General features: G+C 45.3%; 1 protein-coding gene across 1 annotated transcript; it reads left to right on the top strand.

Annotated features, from left to right (window-relative positions):
- The first annotated feature begins 10,543 nt into the window (after positions 1 to 10,543).
- LOC146181891 (uncharacterized) lies at positions 10,544 to 14,270 on the top strand. Its single transcript, XM_084575570.1, has 2 exons — positions 10,544 to 11,635; positions 12,617 to 14,270. The coding sequence occupies exons 1-2, from the start codon at positions 11,289 to 11,291 to the stop codon at positions 12,756 to 12,758; spliced, it is 489 nt and encodes a 162-aa protein (XP_084431696.1). The 5' UTR covers positions 10,544 to 11,288; the 3' UTR covers positions 12,759 to 14,270.
- Positions 14,271 to 20,240: the final 5,970 nt, after the last annotated feature.

Genomic DNA, 20,240 nt, shown 5'->3' with positions numbered 1-20,240 from the left:
CCCACTAAATAAATTACTCATTAAAAGGGAACACGCTTCCATATCGCCTAAGGAACGGCTGTAACGTTCCGGGGACCTCAGCTTGCTGATCGCGCTTCAGAATTCTCCTATTCTAACGGTGCTGGGAATGTTGGCCCTTGTCAGAACATTTTATCCTTATTTTTCGACAACGTACAGTCACGTTCCGTCTGTTAATTCATCATCATTCCTTCGAAGAAGCCTCAAAGTTGTTCTGTAAAAGCCTCAGCGAAGATATACTTTCGAACTTAACCTACTCCCACAGCCTTTGTCATGGGCGAAGGTTGAATAAATCGGAAAGGATGTCTACATGAAAGCAAAAAGACGACGCAAGCGCAAAAAGAAGATCATGATTGCGGACAGAACAGAACGTGTTTTATGCGGAAATGTGATTGCTCAAGTAGTGCTTCCAGAAATGTACGTACCTAGTAGGCGCGTTTTCTCCTTCATGAGAAATAAAATCGCGGTATCTGAAGCTACTAAAAAAAAGAAAAGAAGAAGAAAAGTGGTAAGGAAGGAATCCTTTTTCCAGCACATTACATATTCCCCATCGCCTTACATCGTAGCGTGTGTGAATGCAATAACAGCGAGATGAAACAACGCGCAGTTTACGATCGAACATGAGCTCCAAATCGTAACAAATGAACGAAAAAAACAATTTTGTTTTTTCGAGATTGCAAAGGCGTTTTGCAGTTCAAAAACAAAAAGGAAATATATAATGCAGGGTCGATGCCCAATTTGCTGGAATGCGACTTGGATGCAAAAGGGGAAGGCCGAGAATTCGGGATATAAGCTGAAGTTTCATTTCCTTTTTTTTTTTTCTTTTTTTTTTTGGAAGAAACCAATCTTAGGTGTTTAGGCCAAAACGGCTGAATGACCTTGCTCTTATTCGTCCAACGTGCGTCCTGTACGTTTGTAATCGCAACATCTCTTTGCACCCAGAACACAGGTAGCGCTGCTGTTGCTCTTCGCCCCGTCACGCCAGGTCGCGCTCGCCGTGGCATACATATCATTCCTCGCACAACACAACGAAGAACAGACCAGTGAGAAGGCTAGCCTTCGCAAGCTTCTATTGATCGGTGCCCATGCCAAGATCTGCGACCTGCTTTTCCTTTGAAGGCTTTCTCCCCTTTCCTGTTGTGCTGCGGCACGTTTCGTCTTCGTGCCGTCTGCCTGTCGTCTGCTTCGCTTTGAAGCATACGGCAAAAAAAGAAAAAGAAGAAACTCCGCTTGAAAGTGCAGCAAAATTCGGCCTATGCACGATTACGAAACTGAAAAAGGGAATTTCTTGTCATTTAAAATGTGTATTCTGTGTTTCATAACTCTGGTGGAATTTTAAATACGCGGAACATACCCTATCAGTCAGCGGAATGGAAAAAAAAATATTTTGTAATACAATTAAGTCTTATGTGATACCAATTTCGTATGACCTAGGAGCTCTAAGTGACGTAGCGTTTTGCGTAGAACATACGTGTAATGCACGTCTCAGTGCATGACTAAATAAACAAAGCCGGTCTATGAACTGTGTAAATAAATTTTTACAATGTAAGTATTTGTCCACTACGTGACACGTTAGGTGAAATACACGTGTTATCACCACTTGAATAAAATTCGAACAGCACACATATTTTCTATGGGGACTTTATAGCCTGCCTTAAAAAGTTTTGCAAGTACTTGTTAAGTATGTTACGTACACTTTATTAAATAAAACGTTACATACGTTCCGATAAAAAAAAATCTACAAAAGCAAACGAGGACAGGGCATGGTCGATAGGCGGAAGTGACGAAGCATCAAGATTCGAATCGATTTCCGGTGTGGCGTGGTGTGCACCTCTGCTACATAGCGTGTGTTGCGATGGGGCGCACAGCGATATACAGAGAACAAAGCATTTTGCCTGCACACCACTAGCAGGCGTCAGCACGCTAATGTGCGGTCGATACGTTTCTAGCGAATCCTGACCTGATTTTCTCTCTCCGCCGACTCGCTGAAGAAGGGTGTTAGACGCCATTTCAGTTCGTAGGGCGCTAATGGCGTTACCCGACCTTATTTCGACTTTTGGTTACCACGCGAGCTGAACTTAATGGACAGGTACTGCAGACAGTTGTGGCAGAAGCGAAAGGTCACTTAGGAAGTGAAAAAAAGAAGTTCAGGCATTCATTAACGTCTCCGAGAGTTAATTTGGAATACAGACATCAGGAAAGCTACGCAAGAGGTCGCTTGCATCTCGTTTGGCCTAGAGTTACTATATAGTAACTCTAGTTTGGTTTCGTCATATTTCATCGGGCCAGGCTACGACACGCTTTTTTATAGCGAAGAGCGTGCCGTTAGCCCAGGCCGCCTGCCTTATAGAGCGACACAATTATTATGTAACGCACAAGCAGATTGCGTCACGAGATATATAAGCAGGTCGTTGACTTTAAGGTGTTTGGTTTGTTTAGCTTGGTTTGTCGGGTTTAACGTCCCAAACTTTAAGGTGTCTATGTCTGAGAAAACTTGGTTCGTATTTTACACCTTTTATTCATTTTTGTAAAGTTTGTACTTTTCACCAAGTTGGATTGTAGAAGCACTAGAATCGGTTGCTATCGGCGAAAACAAAAAAGTTGCAATTTAGCGTTGTGTCCTGTGTACCTCTAAGCCCCTGTCCTTTTTGAGCTTCAGACTTCGACAAAATGAGCAAGCTCTACAGAATAGTCCAAGATTCAGCCTCGCTGAACTTCACAATGGGCATAGCCTGGTTAAATTAATTTTGTTGGCATGCTTCAGCTGAGAGAGAGAGAGAGAGCTGTCAAAGCTGAAAAAATACTCGTTTATCAGTACTACTTAAGATGTTAAAGGCCGCTAAAGTAGCCAGCCGCACACATGCAGTTTCCAAAACGGCGCACACGACTACAGTAGCCAACAGTCGGCACTAGCAATGTCAGGATGCACACGGCTCCTACCAAGCGTCTGTAGGTCTGTTCGCGATACGACGATTTATCAATAAACTATCGGTTTACTTAGAAACTATTATCTTTCATCAAGGCTAACGATTTGGATGCCAACCTATGGTCACCAATGGAACTGCAAGTCATAGTGGGTGCTCCACAAGAAGTTTCGAAACAACTTGTCTAAGCACCTTGTAGAATATGCTGCAAAATGCTGTGAGCTACATTTTTTCCAAGTTCTCGCCTACCACGGTCATTAGGCTGTCAGCGCTTCATCCCTTATCCAGAACGGCAGCAAGTTCTACATCAAACATATGACACATCTGGTACGTTCTACATTCGAGTGAGCTTGTTCAACCGTGGGTAACTGGGTAACGAGGCAGATATCTCGTATTGAAAAGTCATTATAAGTAGTTCTCGCGAAAATTGTGCAATTCAGGCAAGTGTTCGCGAGCCTCCGACTCCTGCCTCTGGTTACCTCAGAGCTCCTGAGAAAGGGAACAATCAGGTCCTATACCTTCACAACATCGGCGCGAGTCTGACAGGAAACCATATCATGGGCGAGGTACACATAGACAGACAGCGTACAACAACCTTTCTCGAAAGCCGGAATCCAGGACTCTCCACTGAGATGGCTAATCCTTTTGCTCGTGAGCTCAGCCCAACCTAAGCTTTTTCGCCGAGCATTAAAAATCAAAATGATGCTACTCATAAATCGATAATATGCGCCACTGATTTTAAACTTAATCGGGCTGCGCGCGCTTTTTCTAAAGGAAATAAAATCTTGCAGCGCTCCTCTCATCGGAGTGGGTTCAAAAAACCGCATATATCTGAAAATTTCTGCTGTTTAACAAGAAAATTAGCGTCTACTTTTCTCCAAGAAAGCGGTCGTCGGCTAGCTTAAACATGCCCGGGTCTTTTAATTTTAGCAGATTGCTTTTCTTTTTTAATGGCGAATGCTCGCCGGTTTATGATCTCTTTGTTGTTGTTAAATGGTGCGAGAGGAGTCTGTCTTTGGACTCCATCGTCCTCAATGTTGTTAAAACCGGAAAGTACACGGCCCACACATAAGCTATAGGTTGAAGAACTTTGGTTTCCGTTTACGTCTAGTGATCGAAAGAGAGCCTGGTCACGTTTGCACGAGCATGTATAACTTTGTATTCAGTAGCTGCATAAAAGAACTAGACCGGAAGCCGGCAGAATGAAGGCAAACTCGATGCAGCGACCAATGCAGCTGCCTCACCAGTCGCAAAGGCACTGAATGGCAATCTAGCAATGTGTTATGCAGGAGCAATGAGTATATCGAAAAGACCGGCCCAGACGCTACCATGGCAGACAACATTACGACGGTTTTCGTCGTATGTTTCAGCTAAAACCCACAAAAATACCTGACTTTCGATACAGAGCAATTTGAGGCTAAGTCAACAATCACTTTTAACGTGCATTTATTTAAAATTTTAGAAACTTCGCACATATTTTTTAATGCATTTCCAAACTGTTTTTGCTGGATCGTGGTACTGCTGGCATGCGAGTTTGGCCGGATTAACAAAACACGCAGCCGTAGCTATGTTTGTTGATGACTACATCATTCACTATCTTGTGAAACTTTTGTGACAGTTCTAAAAATTAGCGTTCGTCTAGGGGCTAGTTGGCTCATGAATTTAAGACGTATTGCTTCGTGGCGAAGCACAGCACGCATCGCATAAAGCGTCACACGTGACATATATGTGCTTTGTGTTAAGTTTTAAATTAATCCGACTTTAATACCGTGCAGTTTTTACTGTGAAGCAATTTCTCCTGCAAGGCTAAAGCCTTTCTAGGGTCATGGTGATTATCTAGCGTCTGCGAGATGTATCCGCGAGATGGGTTCGCGAGAACTATCAGCAAAATTCTGCGAGATTCCGCGAGATTCCGCGAGATGTGTCAGCGAAACGTCGCAATAGATTCTGGCGTCGACATAATTTGCACGGAATCCTGGGATTCTTTATTCAGGAAAACGGATACAATGACGGTGTTTTAAAAAAGCTAGACGACTGCGCGTCGCAAGATCTAGGAATATTTAGTAGAATCTCCCTTAGGGGCCGAGGACTTAAAGAGAGAAGCCTACTGAAATTAGTACAGGCTTACGTCTTTAGCCTAATGTGCTCCTTGGCACCCTTCCTAAATCTTAGATCGGATGAAAAAAGGAAGTTAGACTCTCTCATCCAGAGATGTATCAAGAGAGCCCTAGGACTCCCGATGTACACCTCTACGGAGAAACTTGGGGTGCATAATAACTGGGAAGAATACGCAGAGGCAGTTCGCATGCCTCAGCTAGAGAGACTTACTATAGCACCACCACGGACAGAGCCATCCTGCTGATGGCAGGCTTGCAAATTGGCCGCGGTCTGCACTGTAAAACTACCCCCCCCCCCCCTTCCTAGGGAATATGCATCCGGAGCATAATAATACAGTGCCATCTGAAACGCAATTCGGAAAAATGGAGCCCTAAAAGGTCGCCCACGTGGACGCGGCATGTGGGAAGTCAAGCGTGGTGGTTACCTCAGTAGTCGACGTCCTAGGAGCTCCAAATTGGCAACCACTATTCACAGCCGCAACACATAGAAGGCCGAAGATGTTATAACGCCCGCTTGCGTTGGAACAGAAGCAAAATTCGTAGTCAGCGGTACTCAAACCGCTATTTGGAGTTTTATAAAAGGCAGAATCTCGTCGGAAGCTTCGAGGATCGTGGTCGCCAAAAAGTTGATCCGCAAAGTCAGCCTAATATGGACCCCAGCGCATGCGTTCGTTCCCGGCAGTGAAGCGGCACACGAGTTAGCCCGAGCCATCTACTACCGGGTAACCGTGGAACCGCAGGATTGCCACAACCTGGATGAACGCGCGCAAAGCTATTCTGAAATCGTTGAGAATTATAAATCAAACAGAAAACTGGTGCCACCACCGGATAAGACACTGAGTAATAGAGAGGCGACCGCATGGCGGCGACCGGAAGCTGGAAATTTCGTTAAAGGGACCGTTCACGTCCTACCAGGGGAACATGAAAATTATCTTTGTAAAGCTTGTGGGGAGAGAAGCACCCTCGACCACATTATATGGAAATGCGTCGAATCGCCTGGAGTCGAGAAAGATATTAATAGCAGAGAAAGCTGTTAAACCCTGCTGCGGAGGAAGACACCACTAGGCAGCAACAAGCCGTCCGCCTAGGGGCCGAGGCCGCGAAGAGACAAAATCTCTTTGTTAGCCTTTAGTCGCGGAGGCTCCGGCCCCCGTCCTCTAGGCCTGCGTGCCGAGGACGGGGAGTAGGGGACCTCCATTTCCGGTGGACAATAAAAGTTGTTATCCATCCATCCATCCATCCATCCATCCATCCATCCATCCATCCATCCATCCATCCATCCATCCATCCATCCATCCATCCATCCATCCATCCATCCATCCATCCATCCATCCATCCAGTAAGAACATCGCAATAGGTTCTGACGATGAAGCCAAAGAAAAGATAGTAATGAAATTATAACGAGTAAACAAGCATGCAAGCTATAGTAAGGAGAGAAGAACGAGGACAGGCTTTCGCCATTAAGCTCTTAAGCGAAGCAGAGTGCGATCCTGTAAGTTTTTGCTAATGCGTGAAGCATAGTTTTATTATGGCATCATGTTGCATACATGCCGGTTCTGGCATTGCACAGACTCCAAGTAGGAGGCGTGTGGCTTTGTCGACGTCAAGTAGTCTTTAGCGCTATTGTTTCCTCTGCAGGTCTCCTGTATCACGCCCTTTTCACTTTTTGTGAATAAACCTCCAATTACAATTAGCGCATAGAGCAAACTTTTACTTCTCTTGCACCCCTTCCGCAGCACCTCCACCTCATTAGGAGAGCACGGGAGCGCTTAACGACTCACCGCAACCACCGAACAAGTTCGGAAGCACTTTTGCGTCTCTCGATACAGGAGTTTGCCTTTACGATCTCATTCGCCGACTGCGTTGAGGGGTGCGTTAAATGCGAGCAGTCGGCGTTGGCGTACGACCTGTGAGCCAAAACTATGGGCAATCCCTTGGACAAGCACCGTCGACGCAAGCTTCTTGCGTGTTTCTGTTGAGCACACGGTGCTTATGCTTCGGTTCCAGTTGATTCGCCTTCGTACATATGTGTTACTGAGGCAAGACAACGAAACATGCTGTGCGCCGATCTTGGAGCCAGTTAAAGAAAGATAGGTGCTGCGATGCGGCTAAATCTGTAAAAACTACGATCCCTGTTCATTATCTTGATTTTGTATGCCCATGCATCAAACTCACATATGCATCGTAATTTCTCATACCATACCTCTATAAATACGTATATTCAGTAATCTCTAACGTATTGGGCACAAACCTAGCGTTCAGCACATCGCGGCCAAAAAGAGAATTAAAAAACAATAAACATTTTTTAGAATGGCGAGTGATTCCAAGAGACTAATAAGCTTCGAAGATAGCCTATCCTTCCCGAAGCTTACTATTATCCTCCAGTCAGATGAAGATAGGATCCCCTTTTCAAAGCTACCTAGTCCACTCTGATCAAAGAGAACCTCGAATCTCGCTAGTCACCGCCGAGCAGAGGAGGATAGGATATCCGTCTAGAAGCTGACTAGTCGCTTCTAATCAGTAGAGGGTAAGGTATACATCTGGAAGCTGACTAGTCACCTCCAATCAATGAAGGGTAATGTATCTATCTAGAAGTTGACTAGTCCCCTCCAATCAATATAGGGTCAGGTATCCATCTCGAAGCTGACTATAGTCACCTCCAATCAATGAAGGGTAATGTATTCATCTAGAAGTTGACTTGTCCCTTCTAATCAATAGAGGGTAAGGTATACATCTGTAAGCTGACTAGTCATCTCTAATCAACAGAGGGTCAGGAATCCATGTCAAATATCACTAGTTCCCTCTATTCAACCGAGGGTAGGATGTCCATCTAGAAGCCAGTCAAGTACCCATTAGAAGCTGACTAGTCCCCTCTAATCTAATCAATAGAAGGTAAGGTATCCGTCTCGAAGCTGACTAATCGCATCTAATCAGAAGAAGACGATATATTCTTTTCGAAGCTCATAGCCTCTTCCAATCTGAGGAGGATAGGATATAGCAGATTCGGCTGCATCGGCTTATTGGGATTCCATATGAAGGGCGAACAAAATGCTCGCATTACCATGAGAAAACCACGCGCGATGAAAAATTTGTCATTACAGTCGATATCAAATATTTAGATTTACCACGCGTGTATTTGACCATTTAGTGTCTTATATACGTACGTTTTAAGGTGGCTGTAAAGTCGCAGTTTGAAAACAATATTGCCGGCAATGAAAGGATGATTATGATCCTAAATACTGAAACGAAATTAAACATTTTATGTTAAAAACATTTTTAATTGAAACATTTTTAATTGGCTATAACTTTGGCATACATGAGCTAGCATTTGAGGTTATAACAGCAGTCTTAGCACTATTATTAGATCTTAAATGAAGAAAAAGGAATAGTCGACACGTGTTCCTCTTGAGCTACGTTTTGTACTCTCTTCGCTGTATGGTCGAGACCTGATGTAACGATTTTTTGGTGTGATTGTTCTACATTAAATTCGCAAAGGTCTGCTGTTAAGTGACGGTCATCGTTCTTCACTTTCAAATTAAGTTGTCATTATCCGTTCAGCCAGCTTTGGATATTTTTACCAGCGTTTTAAAATGTCCGCAACAACAACCTGTGTGTTTCCTGCTGCCTTTTGATAGCATTATGACTGATGTTTATCGACTCGCAAAAATTGATTACCAGTTTTGCTCGGTCTCGTTGCTGAAGTGCTAAAACCTCATAAAGGCAAGGCCTAGCTGATTATCAAGCAAACAACTTTGTTTCTTTATTAGGTGTCATTTTGTATAGCTATTTATTGTGAAAGCAACTGCCATTAGTAATCTGGCTTCCTCGCATTAACTGCGCAAAGCTATTGCACTCTTGTTTCTTTTCTCTTCTTGCCTTTCGTACAAATTTCTGTTTGTTTGTTTTTTGTCCGCGGGTTTCGTGGCTAAAAGTGCCTCGGCAGAGTTAGCACAAAATTCCCAGGAATGAAGTGGGAAAAGAATAAGGCTGCCCCTTCTTTATTAAACACCTGCATCTCCTGCCAGCACTACAGAAGGGGGAGGGGTACACAAAGCGTAAAAAAAAATCACTGCAGAGCACAATTTACGAAAATCCGCCGCTATCGGTAATGAAAACACCTTCAGGTGGCAAACTGATCCATTCGCGGATCGACTGAACAAAAAAAAAAAAAAAAAAGAACACTGTTCATTTTGACAGTTATTTCCACGTATTTAATGCCTGGCGCACTTCTTTTTCTCTCTCTCTCTCTTTGCAGGAATCAGTTCGAGCAAGCGCTCCTGCCCAAAGAAGCAGACTTCAAGCGAAGAACTTTGTTTTGGTTCTCGCGACAGCACACCAGACCTTCTCTTATCCGCTCAGCAAAGCTTTCAACTGTTGATTTCTTAGCTGCTCTGGAGACATGCACTGCTAGCCCAGTAACCAATCAAAACAACGAGAACCGTTTCTGAGTATCGACAATCTTATTACGTAACCTCGTCGGGGAGTCTCAGACGATAATCACCGGACCACAAGAGCTCAACAAGACGGCTCGTATCGTCGGCAGCCGGGAAACAATCAACGTCAAACAAGACCCGCTACCAACAAGTAGAAATCAGGCGCGTTGTCGCAGTGCAAGGATTAAGGTATTCAAGCCCACCAGGAAGAACAGCAGTAGGCTTTATAATAGTTCAGCGCTCAAACCACTAGCGCACTGACTCGGCCTTCCATATTGCTAGAAAAGGCAGTCTATGTGAGTATTTTGGAAAGAGACTGATATTTTTTTTTTATTTACTGAGTCAAAATAAGTGCTATCTAGCATAGTTCACGACAAAGACAACATGTGACATACTTCATATTCAAGGCGAGCTCGTTTCGTTATCACCAATCTTGTTTCCGGACGCCTCCTTGTGCTTGGCCGGCTACAGGCATTTCAAGAAGAAGCGATAAATGCCCACTCAAATGCTTAACAAGACTCGCATACGAAAGAAGTAAAAAATTTATATGCTTAATAAAACAAACAAGAATTGCTTTTTAAGCCTCAGCATCAAGCATAAAGGTCTTCTATCTCGGGGACCACGAACATAGTGACAGCAGGAACTTTTCGGTGACCATAAGCTAAGTTCATCGCACATCAAATGCACTGAACTATTAGAGAAAACCACATATGTGGATTAGCTCAGGAAGCTTTCGTGGAATAAAGACGAAAACCTACGAGCAAAGCTCAAGAAACAGACCACAGGAAACTTTTACAATCTTTTACGTAGCAGGTAGTGACACTCTTCCTAGAGCTCGTGAAAGTGCACAAGAAATCCTGTAAGATTATTTCCGTAACCACAGATCGTGTTTTGTATCGGCTACAGACAACGGTAGTTTGAGCTTACGAAGATCAAAAAATACAAAATAATGCGGTTTAGGGTTCGTCAAGCTTAGCTGGGCACCCTAACAGTCGTGAAACGCTACCAGGCACGCGAAGTATAGAGGTTAGTTTTCTAATAACCGGACGAGTCTTCAGCACGTAAAAGCTCAGAACACTTCATATGGGTGGCTAGAAGTCGGGCTGCTCAAACAGCACTGCCAATTCACCAATGCAAGATGACGAACATGGCCTACCGACAAGCCGTTACGTACGACGTGAACAGCACCGTGCTGACCGCACCTTACAAAGCCACTTCTAGCTGTTGAATACACTTTGCAAGGAGACCAACCCCAATTCTAGATTCAGTTACCTGACAATACAAGGCTAGCCTCTCCAGACGCCTGTAGTGCATCACCTTTGTACCAAGAAGTGATGAACAACGTAGCAGTAATGTACATCATATGCTAGAGAACCGCTGATAACGTTTGAACAAGGTATGAAAAGTACCGAGTTCCAGAGTGGGGTCGCTGAAGAAAAATGAACTATTTTGCTTTAACATCATAATTTTTGGCATGCCTCAAGACTCGGTCTAAAAAGGCAACAAGTCCGCGAGTACTTTGTTCAAGATCTGTCAAGTTTTGTAAGAATTCGTAGTGCCACGCGCACAAAGCAGAACAGACATTTATTTGAAGCGAGATTTTGGAACACAGATGTAACGACTAGGCTGAGTTGTACCTTTTTTCAAGGATAGATATTCACGTTTCGAACCAGATGGGGATCAGTCCCGCTTCCAAAATAAGGGGGCAAAGTGACTAGAAAGGAAGCCAACTACAGATAAACATCGAGTGGAGCAAGTGTCGGGTCTCTGGTCTGGACGCACGGAGACGCCGTCGAATGGCTCCGGTGCAACCACGCAACGTCCAGCGCGGACCATCATCAGCCATAGACGTGCACTGCCATAACATGACCCGGCTGCTGCTCTCGCTAACGGCCAACCTCTCGTCGTCTTCCTCCTCGCCCTCGTCGAACGGATCACGTGGCCCGGAGGACGACCTGTGGTCCAATGCCTCGGCCACGGGATCACCAGTGGTCGACGACCGGGAGTCCGAGGCGAGCCAGCGCCAGGCCCTGCTCTACATCGTGGTGGTGCTGTTCTTCTACTCGTTCGGCATCGGGTTCATGATGATACGCTACATGCGACAGGAGGCCAAGGAACAGGAGGAGTGCAAGATGTACCGAAGGTCAGTTCGCCCCTCTCCTTGCACGCAGCTCTAAACGTACCGAGGCTATTGCTACTCAGGGTGTTCACATTGACTGTCGTAGTCCATCTAAGCACACAGGATAATTGCTTCCGTCGCTTTTGACCACGTAAGAGTGCAAAAAACTGACCAGAATTAAGTGAAGCTCATGAGAAGGCCTAGTCTCTGACTTGTCCATATTTTGGCCCTCCTGTGGTCGTATTCCATAAGGTTCTAATTTTCATTTCGGATGCGATTGGTGATCTGGCAGTGCTTGTATGACGAAGACGTGGCTTTCGAGAGCCTGCTGGAAGCGACCGGACTATTAGCTCGTCGGGATCCGCACTTTGGCATTGGCTGCATGACGCAACCAGTAGCTGTCCGGCAGGTGCTGGCAGTGGCGACGGTTACCGCCTGCGGCAGGAGTCAGGACCCGCTGTCTCTTGATTTCTGCGATTGAGCGCTCACTGTTTTCGTCTGATGTTTCCTCATACTAAATAAGACCAGATAAAATGAACAGCGGAAGCTTATGGAATACCCATGAAATGCCCATGTACGCATTTGCCTAGCGAACACGGCAAATGGCTTTACCACAATATGAGTGTCAATGAGAACTCTTTAAGGTGTAGTCTGGAGTTGCCATAGAGAACACGGCTTGTCGTATCGTCCGACGTATCGTATACCGTCAGGCGGCAAGAGAAGGTGGCATATGGTCCAGATGCTGACGACACAGTGTGAATCTGGCCTTGCATTCTCCATGCGCGCCACATCACGAAGCTAAATAATGTGGTTCTAGCTTTGTACCAAGTTCTTAGGATTGTGCACCTCTTTTTAGAGCAAGCGTTAACAAGATGTAATATGCAAGTGTGAACTGCCTTCAGACCGTAGTGCCCAGAGCATCTAGATCCCATGCCACTTTTTAGATTCTTACAACTTGGAAACGTAGGTAAAACTTGAATGCATTCGGTTATTTTCTGTGCACAGGTACATAAACGCAGCCCACGAGCAGTACCTGAACGCCACGAACCGAGCGCGCCTGGCAAACCGACTGGCTCTCCAGGCCCTGAACACTGTCAACGCCATACCGCAGACGACACACGTCGGATCAAAGGTGACATTCGTATGACGGCCGGCCAGGGCCTTCTTCTAGAAGACTTCCCGGCGTCACTGGACATATGGACCGCTGTTCTTCTGCAAGACCAGAAGCAGACGATGCTGTCTGGTGGACTAGCAAACGCGCCGGAGCCTACAGCTTATTGCCGAGAAGTTAGAAGAAGGCCTCTGTGATTTTGTCGTCGGCTATATACTCCTGCCTGGCTGGTATTTTCCAAGGACTCCCGGATGCGTCAAGCATCCTCAGTCGTTTGTCAACTGTCACCATATTCGGACAGACGGCTCGACCTATGATGGAAGTTACACGCCCCGCCCCAGTATTATTCACGGACCACTCCGCCTTTAGAGTGAAGATCACGTCTTGTCTACAAAGTCTGGGACAAACGCAGCACTTGAAAACGGCAGGCTATCGCACCTATCCTTTCGCCGGGTGTTTTTGTGGTATGTGATGTGCGCGAGATGCGATCAACGACGTGGACGCCAGCGCTGTGTACAGTTCCCTACACCGAATTCGGCCTGGACTTCGGTGCCCTGCATGGCTACGCACGAACTCGATCCCAGACACTCGGAACTTTCCAACGGCGCATGTATGTTCTATTCTGCCGCCGTCTCATCTTTCTTCATGTATCCTCGCACACGGAAAACCTCGTTGAAGTTACTGCATTCTTTGTAATGAGAAAATGACCCCTTGCACTGAAGTTCTTTGTGCACTGCATACATATACTGTTGCCAAAAAAGCTCTTGTGTCATAGTGCCCCCAATCTCGACAGTTGCTTCGCTCGGAGTACACCGAAAACAATTCCTTCAGACTAACCGTTTGCTTGTTTTGGCAAAGATTTCACACGGAGTTATTTAGTGGTAATTATTGTTTAATGCTGTGTTTCGTTGCGGTACTTCCCTGATACGGCCAGAGCTATTCCATAAATCCTTGTCTACAGCGACGACAGGCATACTAGTAGCGACATCTTACGCTCATCAGGCGAACAAGCGCTCATCTCCGCATCATCTATGGTATTTTGTTCGTTCCTAAGATTAGCCCGAATGGCGCTACACTTACCGTAGCTGAGAACACTGTTTGGGTTCGCCATTACACAAGACCAATATTTAAAATTAACTCTGACCGAGTCAGGCAAATACGCCAAATAACATAGCATTAACCAGAAGTTACTACTGAGAAGCCAATTTTGTATGAAACTAGAACCTGAGCAAGAAAATGGTTAGACCTGGAGAAAATTTCTTTTCGGCATGCTCCGATCGGTATATTTTGAAGAGTATGCTGTTGCATTTGTTCAGGATACCCGACGAACGTTTAATATAGATACTTTCGTCTCACGTGCTTCTGTATGTTGCATATATTGTATTTTGTCCACTTGACCGAAAGTAAGCATTGTTAATGCACTACCATAAGCCCTCTGTCCTTACTATGTTTAGCAGCTTCAGTTAAGTAGTTCGTACCTCAGATGATGTGTCCATCACCAGCCGTAGACCATTTTTGCGTTTTCACTAATCGGGGACGTATTACCGTAGACCCACACGTTAAACGCTAATATGTCCCCGCTGTGCTAATCTCTGGTCGTGGTCCGCAGCAGGCATAGAAACCTCGGGCCATCAGAGCTAACGGTTTGTAACGGGGCCATAACCACTTAGCATGCGGTGCTTAGAACACTTACACAAAAACAACACATTTTCCTCGCGGGCTTGCGTGATGTGTGGAAAAGCGTCAAGGAGGGGCCGTTCACAGAAGTTAAGACATATTTTATGCGACAACGTAAGGAATTCTTTGAGGACGTTTCTCAGCGAAGTCGCTGTCACACTAGGTCGGTGCTTGCTGCCTTGTGTATAGCAATGCAGCAAGAATAGCAATGCCTTGTGTATGTGATAAGGTGAGGCGTGCGACTAAGCAAGACCCGAGATGAGTGGTTGGGAAACGCATATCATAACATGACTCATGACTAATTTGACAAGGAATGCTATGCAGAAGCCATGTAGCAGATATTGTACCTGTCATGTCACCAGTCATGACTAGTCATGTAAGTAACCAGACCTTAAAGGGCCACTGTCCAGGGAAGGCCCTTTTAAGAAAAGAAGCCCAGTGTTTCGATCAGGTACTGGAGATAGTCTGTGCAAAATTCTACAGCGACACGCGCGCCGCAAAGCATCGAAAATACAATTCAAAGCTCCCTCATGCTCTCCTTTGAGAAGCCAGCTTCACCGCTTCCTGCGCTGGCCCGACGGGCCCCGATAATGACGTACGTACCGGGAACGACGTCCATTGGTCCGTCTCGCTTACTGACGGGAGAAGGATGGGCGTCTACCGCTCGCAGCGCGCTTTTCCCTCGCCACGGCCAGACTGAATCCAGCGGCGCGCGCTCCCTCGACCGTTTTTTTTTTTTTTTTTCGCGCTCGCGGAGAGCCACGCCCCACCTCCCGCCAAACGCGGAGGAGGAAGGGGAATTTGTATTGCGGAGGCTAGACGACCTCGGGCAGGAGAGCGAAAAACCTTTCCGAGGGAACGGAAGGAGAGAGGCAGGATAGAATCGGGTGATTGCGGTGGCTGTAACTGCGTTATTAGTTACTCTTTTCAAAAACATTTTGCGGCCTTGCGTTCCAGGGGCGAAGTCTCCCAGTCACCGGGGAAGAAAATATTTTCGACCGGAGGGTGGACAGTGGGCCTTTAAGTAGTTTTAAAAAATCCGGGCATGACTCAGGTCACGAAGTCGGAAGTTACGTCACATAAATTGGGGGGGGGGGACCTCACCTGACCTGAAGCGATGTCATGAAGGCGCGCCTTAAAACGCCTCGGGCTTCGTGCGCTGTCGCAAATCAAGCTAGGAATTGTATAAGCATCCGCTAATTTTTCTTAGTAGCCCAATGTTTCACGATGACTGCGCTCGTTGGCAGACACGGAAATAGCCTACATGAAAAGTGACAGTCGTGGCTCAGCAACTACGCCTTACTAGGCTCAAAAGTTACCTCAGCTCTTTTGCGCGTATGCTTCCGAAAGCTCAAAACTTCCTTACTCAGAAATTCGAGCTTGTAAGTACATATTTCTTAAAACCCGTTCAAAACTCTTAGACCTTTGCGACACCATTAAGCCTGTTGGCGCTCTTTGGGAACAGATTTTCACGAGCCATAAAAATTCATCAACATTATAGGCCTACCTTCTTGCAATGTCCACTCTGCACATCCCTGCATAGCCAGGCCATAAAGTCAAAGTTGCGGCGCCTGACTAACACCAACTCAGTAGAATCCAAGGGCCAGTTATATTTGGGTTGCATGCCATAGGCGTAAGGAGTTTAGGCTCGTTTCCCTCAAATAAGCTAGCCGCTTTACAAATCATAAAGAAATGTCTGTTAATGTTAAAGGCTCAGGACCCAGAACGCACTCGCACCCCGCTGCCGATCGTCTGTGCAAAGAGTATTTTCACGACGTGGCGCCCCATACAGACTCTTTTCATTGCACCTTTCGTTTAGTTTTCATGGCACCAAATAAGATTAAGCTGTATTTTAAGAACGTAAAGCCATCCTCTGTATTAGTGCGTCTTGCAAGTCAGTTTCATTCGGGATTCCCTCTTCAATGTTTCCCCACATATGTCTATTTACACCACACCATGATTGAAACTTTGCCTATTTAGAGAGAAGCAAACGGGGGCCACTTCCACGAAGCCATGGAGTATCGCATCTTTACCCTCAAAGCCGTTCAGGAGTTTTAGAACGGAAGTTAATATATAACCGCTGACATGTGCTTGTTGCAAGCGGTCCCCCATAGGCCCTTTTTATGCGTGCATGTGGGTATGCTGCGTAAAATTACTATACCGCGCGTATATTTAGGTGAGTGATGAACGATTACCGGAGCAACCCGCAGAGTACACGAAAGGTTGTATCCACGCATTTCTAACGACCAATAAGACCACAGAGGAGTGAACGGGAACACTGTACGTCATGACGCGAGAGCATTTCGTAATGGTTCATGTTTATCATTGTTTATCGAACGTTTATCAGCCTCAAATATGTACCAAGAGTTCAGTCAGTGGGCTGTGTGAAACATACGACACGCAACAAAAAAAAAGTATCAGATAGGATTGATAAATATGATAATCGTGATAGCTGGGCACTGCCGTTGTCTCATTGGCTGTGCCAAGAGGTGACGTCATCAAATAGCCGAAATAGTTACGGCGTGAGCATGAACAATATATCACCTGCTGTGCGCGAAATCTCGTCTATATTGTATACCAATCTCGATCGCTCGATACGCGTGCATGCTGGAACAAGTCTATTGAATTTACGGCATATTTTGGCAGAGCCCACAAAGAGCACAATATACATATCATGACTGCAGATGTGTACATATATACATATGCAGACAGAGGAAATAAACGCGTTGAAACTGTTGTCGAGTGGTGTCTTATGCATTTTGTTTGCGTAACTCGATGCGATGAACGCTCTAGTGACAGCTCGATCGAGAGAAGCCACTAATTGCACTACTACCTTCGCAATGTGATAACATTAGCTGTTGATGCCTTCACATCGTTTTGTTCCAAGTTAATGTTTGCAGATTAATTCGCTGCAGCACTTTTCAGAACTAGTGCAGCCAGTGCAAGCCAAAACGAAGAAACCTTTAGTTCGCCTAGCGTCCGCTAGATGGGGTGTGCTAACCGAAAAAATCCACTGGCTGGATGTTTTTCACAGAAGCGTCTTTGGACGAATAGTGTCTCGGCGCACATATGACGTCAGAGGCCCAAATCAAGTCTAACCTCGAATGTGGTAGCAGCCACTTTACTGCGAGTGTAGTATGGTTGTTGTGTCAGGTCGTATTGATTCGAGCAGCGCCATCTACTCTGCACTCGAAAGGTGCGCAATGCTGATGTGGTACAAAAAAGATTTAGGGGCCCAAACAGAGGGCAAACAGCCACCAAGCTTCACGATTACCAAAATTTTCTATGCATAATTTAAGAACATTCACCAGCTACCTCAAGTTCACCTGGTACAGATACGCATAATTTAAGAACATTCACCAGCTACCTCAAGTTCACCTGGTACAGATACCGATGGAGCATGTGCCCTTCGCATCACGAAAAATTCAGGCAATCTGCTAGCATGACTATGTGTACCCCTTGCACACCTTATTTTCCTGCAGTTTCTGCCCACGTTACAAATCCTTTCTGGTTACTATACCAAGTATAGGTTTGCTCAAAATAATTATCAACCGAATAATTCTGTGCACTCGTTAAGCTTGTAATCATGCTGAAAACTGCCAAATGCATAAGATTATGAGGACAACGGTCCTGTAGCCAAGTAGTCAAATTTCCTTCGCCATTGCATGCTAGGGGTCTTGTATTTAATCATGTGACCTCAGCCACTGCCATGAAGGCAAAACACTCGGATAAAAAGAACTGCACTCATTATGCTTGCATAACCTCTAGAAAATGGAGCATCAATGCTGCGTGCAATGTTGTGCCATTCTCCTTAGTGTAAAGTTTTTCCTTTTTTTTTTGTACATGCAATTAATTAGTTCAGGGTCAAATTCAAGTAAAACAAACACGCCAGTACAAGCATTTCACTCATTGCGAAAAATATGAGCTATATGCACGGTGCAGTCATCTAGCCTAAAAATGCGGCACCACTCATTTCCACACTTCGGTGTCCAATGAATGCAACCCTAGTGCTTGAAAATCAGAAAACAAGTTCACGCCCACAAAACAAACCTCTCACTTTGGCCTGCAGTGCACTAGTAGAATGTATCTAGGTTATCTCTGCATTGACTGATATGCGTCGGGCGGAAACAGAACCAAAATTTGCCGAAGGCGTGACCAACTGTGGGAAAATACCGGGCTTCAAAACTCTTGCGACACAGTACATGCTGCATGCATAACATGTCGTGCAAGCAAACAGGAAGCCCCATATGCACATGCAGATGATTCTTTCGGAACGGGCGGACACAAGCGGAGCAATACACCGGCTACACCGACAGGTCCCCAAACAGAGCACATATCCAAAACTCATTTGAAAATAAAATCAAGCAGCAGTCATGGGATTTCACTTAAGCCCAATATAGGCTAGATGCTCCCTCCCTTCTCTACCCTTGGACAGCAGCAAATTGTAAGGAACCGAATTTGCGGCGTTTGAACAAAAAGAACTTTGCCGACACCTCCGCTACCAATTGGACACGCATACCACAGACACCATGCCATCGTCCAGCCACTAGCTTTCTGGACTAGAGAGAGGGCACCTTCTGCAAGCAACTTCACTACTCTCTCTAGCAGCCTCACTTGAATGGTACTTAAATGACAACATAGGACGGCTACTGTGAGTTAATGGTTAGCTTGGAATATCATTCGCAGCTTTATCACTGGAGCATTGAGTCAGCAATAGGCGAATTGTGTTATGCTGTTTGTACAGCTGTTACAGCTGCCGTGTGAATTGCTCAAATGAGGTACGCTGTCACAGCCTGCATTACACAAGCATCGCGTCTGCACATTGCTATGTTGGCTATCATACCCAATGCAGGGGTGGAAGCAGGCTCAAGCATTTTGGAGCAGCTTTGGGAGCAGTAATAAAGCCGTTTTGGAGCCGCTTTGGAGCAATGAAACAAGAGTTTTAGAGCATTTGAATTATGTTTTGGAGCAAGTTTCTAAGGTCAAATGCCTCTGATAATTGGTTTTCTCTTTCTGACAGAAAATAATGAAATCTCCAATTTGATTCCTTTTTATGCAAATTCAATGCCTCTACAACTTCGCACTCATCTCTGCCAAGACAAACAGCCAAATACTTCGAACAGACCAGCAGCGTGCACGCTTGCTGGTGCACTTCATAACTGAACACCTAGTGTGACCTAAAGCATTTGCCTAATGACAGATTCAAGTGTTGAGTTTATCACTTCAATGCACTCAAGCAGTGCCACTAATTTGGAGCTCAGATTAATGGGCATGGAATTTCAGCTGTCTTGTGCATATCCTTTTTGATCCTATGCCTGTGCTGATAAATTCCTGAGCAGTAGTGCCTTCAGGAAACAGATAGCACTGAAGGGTAGCCTTATTGTCCTTCAGCATTTTTACTTCACTGCCTCCTACAGTAGTACTATCATTCTTTGCTTGAGCAATGCTGGGGCTCATTTTTTATCTTGGCAATAGGCCTGTAAGGCTTTCTAACATTCTTCAGAAGCTTCCTAGTGATTGACACCTTTGGAGTATCAACACATGACGATTCAAGTATGATTTTTGTCTGCCGTAGGCCTGACAAGCTTGTCACTGACAAAGAGGCTTGATGAGTGCCTGCTTGTTCTCACAGCAGAACCATTAAAATACCTCATGCAGTTCTTGCAGTCACACAAGTTTCCTAATGACTCGCAGTAGTTTGAACTACTATTTACTTCGCTTGCTGATCTCGCTTCTCTCTTCACTGGCGATTCAAAAGGCTGAGAGGTGGTGTTATATCACACGCACAGTGCATTTTTTTTCAGAATTAATTCCCTTCAATTACCGGTGGTTCATACTAAA

The sequence above is a fragment of the Amblyomma maculatum genome, chromosome 8 (genome assembly GCF_055883805.1).
Source record: "Amblyomma maculatum isolate TAMU_Amacu chromosome 8, ASM5588380v1, whole genome shotgun sequence".
Taxonomy (NCBI): Eukaryota; Metazoa; Arthropoda; class Arachnida; order Ixodida; family Ixodidae; genus Amblyomma; species Amblyomma maculatum.
The sequence above is the reverse complement of the archived record's forward strand: the minus strand, read 5'-3'. Positions and strand labels throughout refer to the sequence as shown.

Coding starts and splice junctions, on each gene's coding strand:
- LOC146181891 (XM_084575570.1), top strand. CDS start 11,289: ATGGCTCCGGTGCAACCACGCAACGTCCAGCGCGGACCATCATCAGCC. Junction 11,636..12,616: donor GAGTGCAAGATGTACCGAAG/GTCAGTTCGCCC, acceptor TTCTGTGCACAG/GTACATAAACGCAGCCCACG.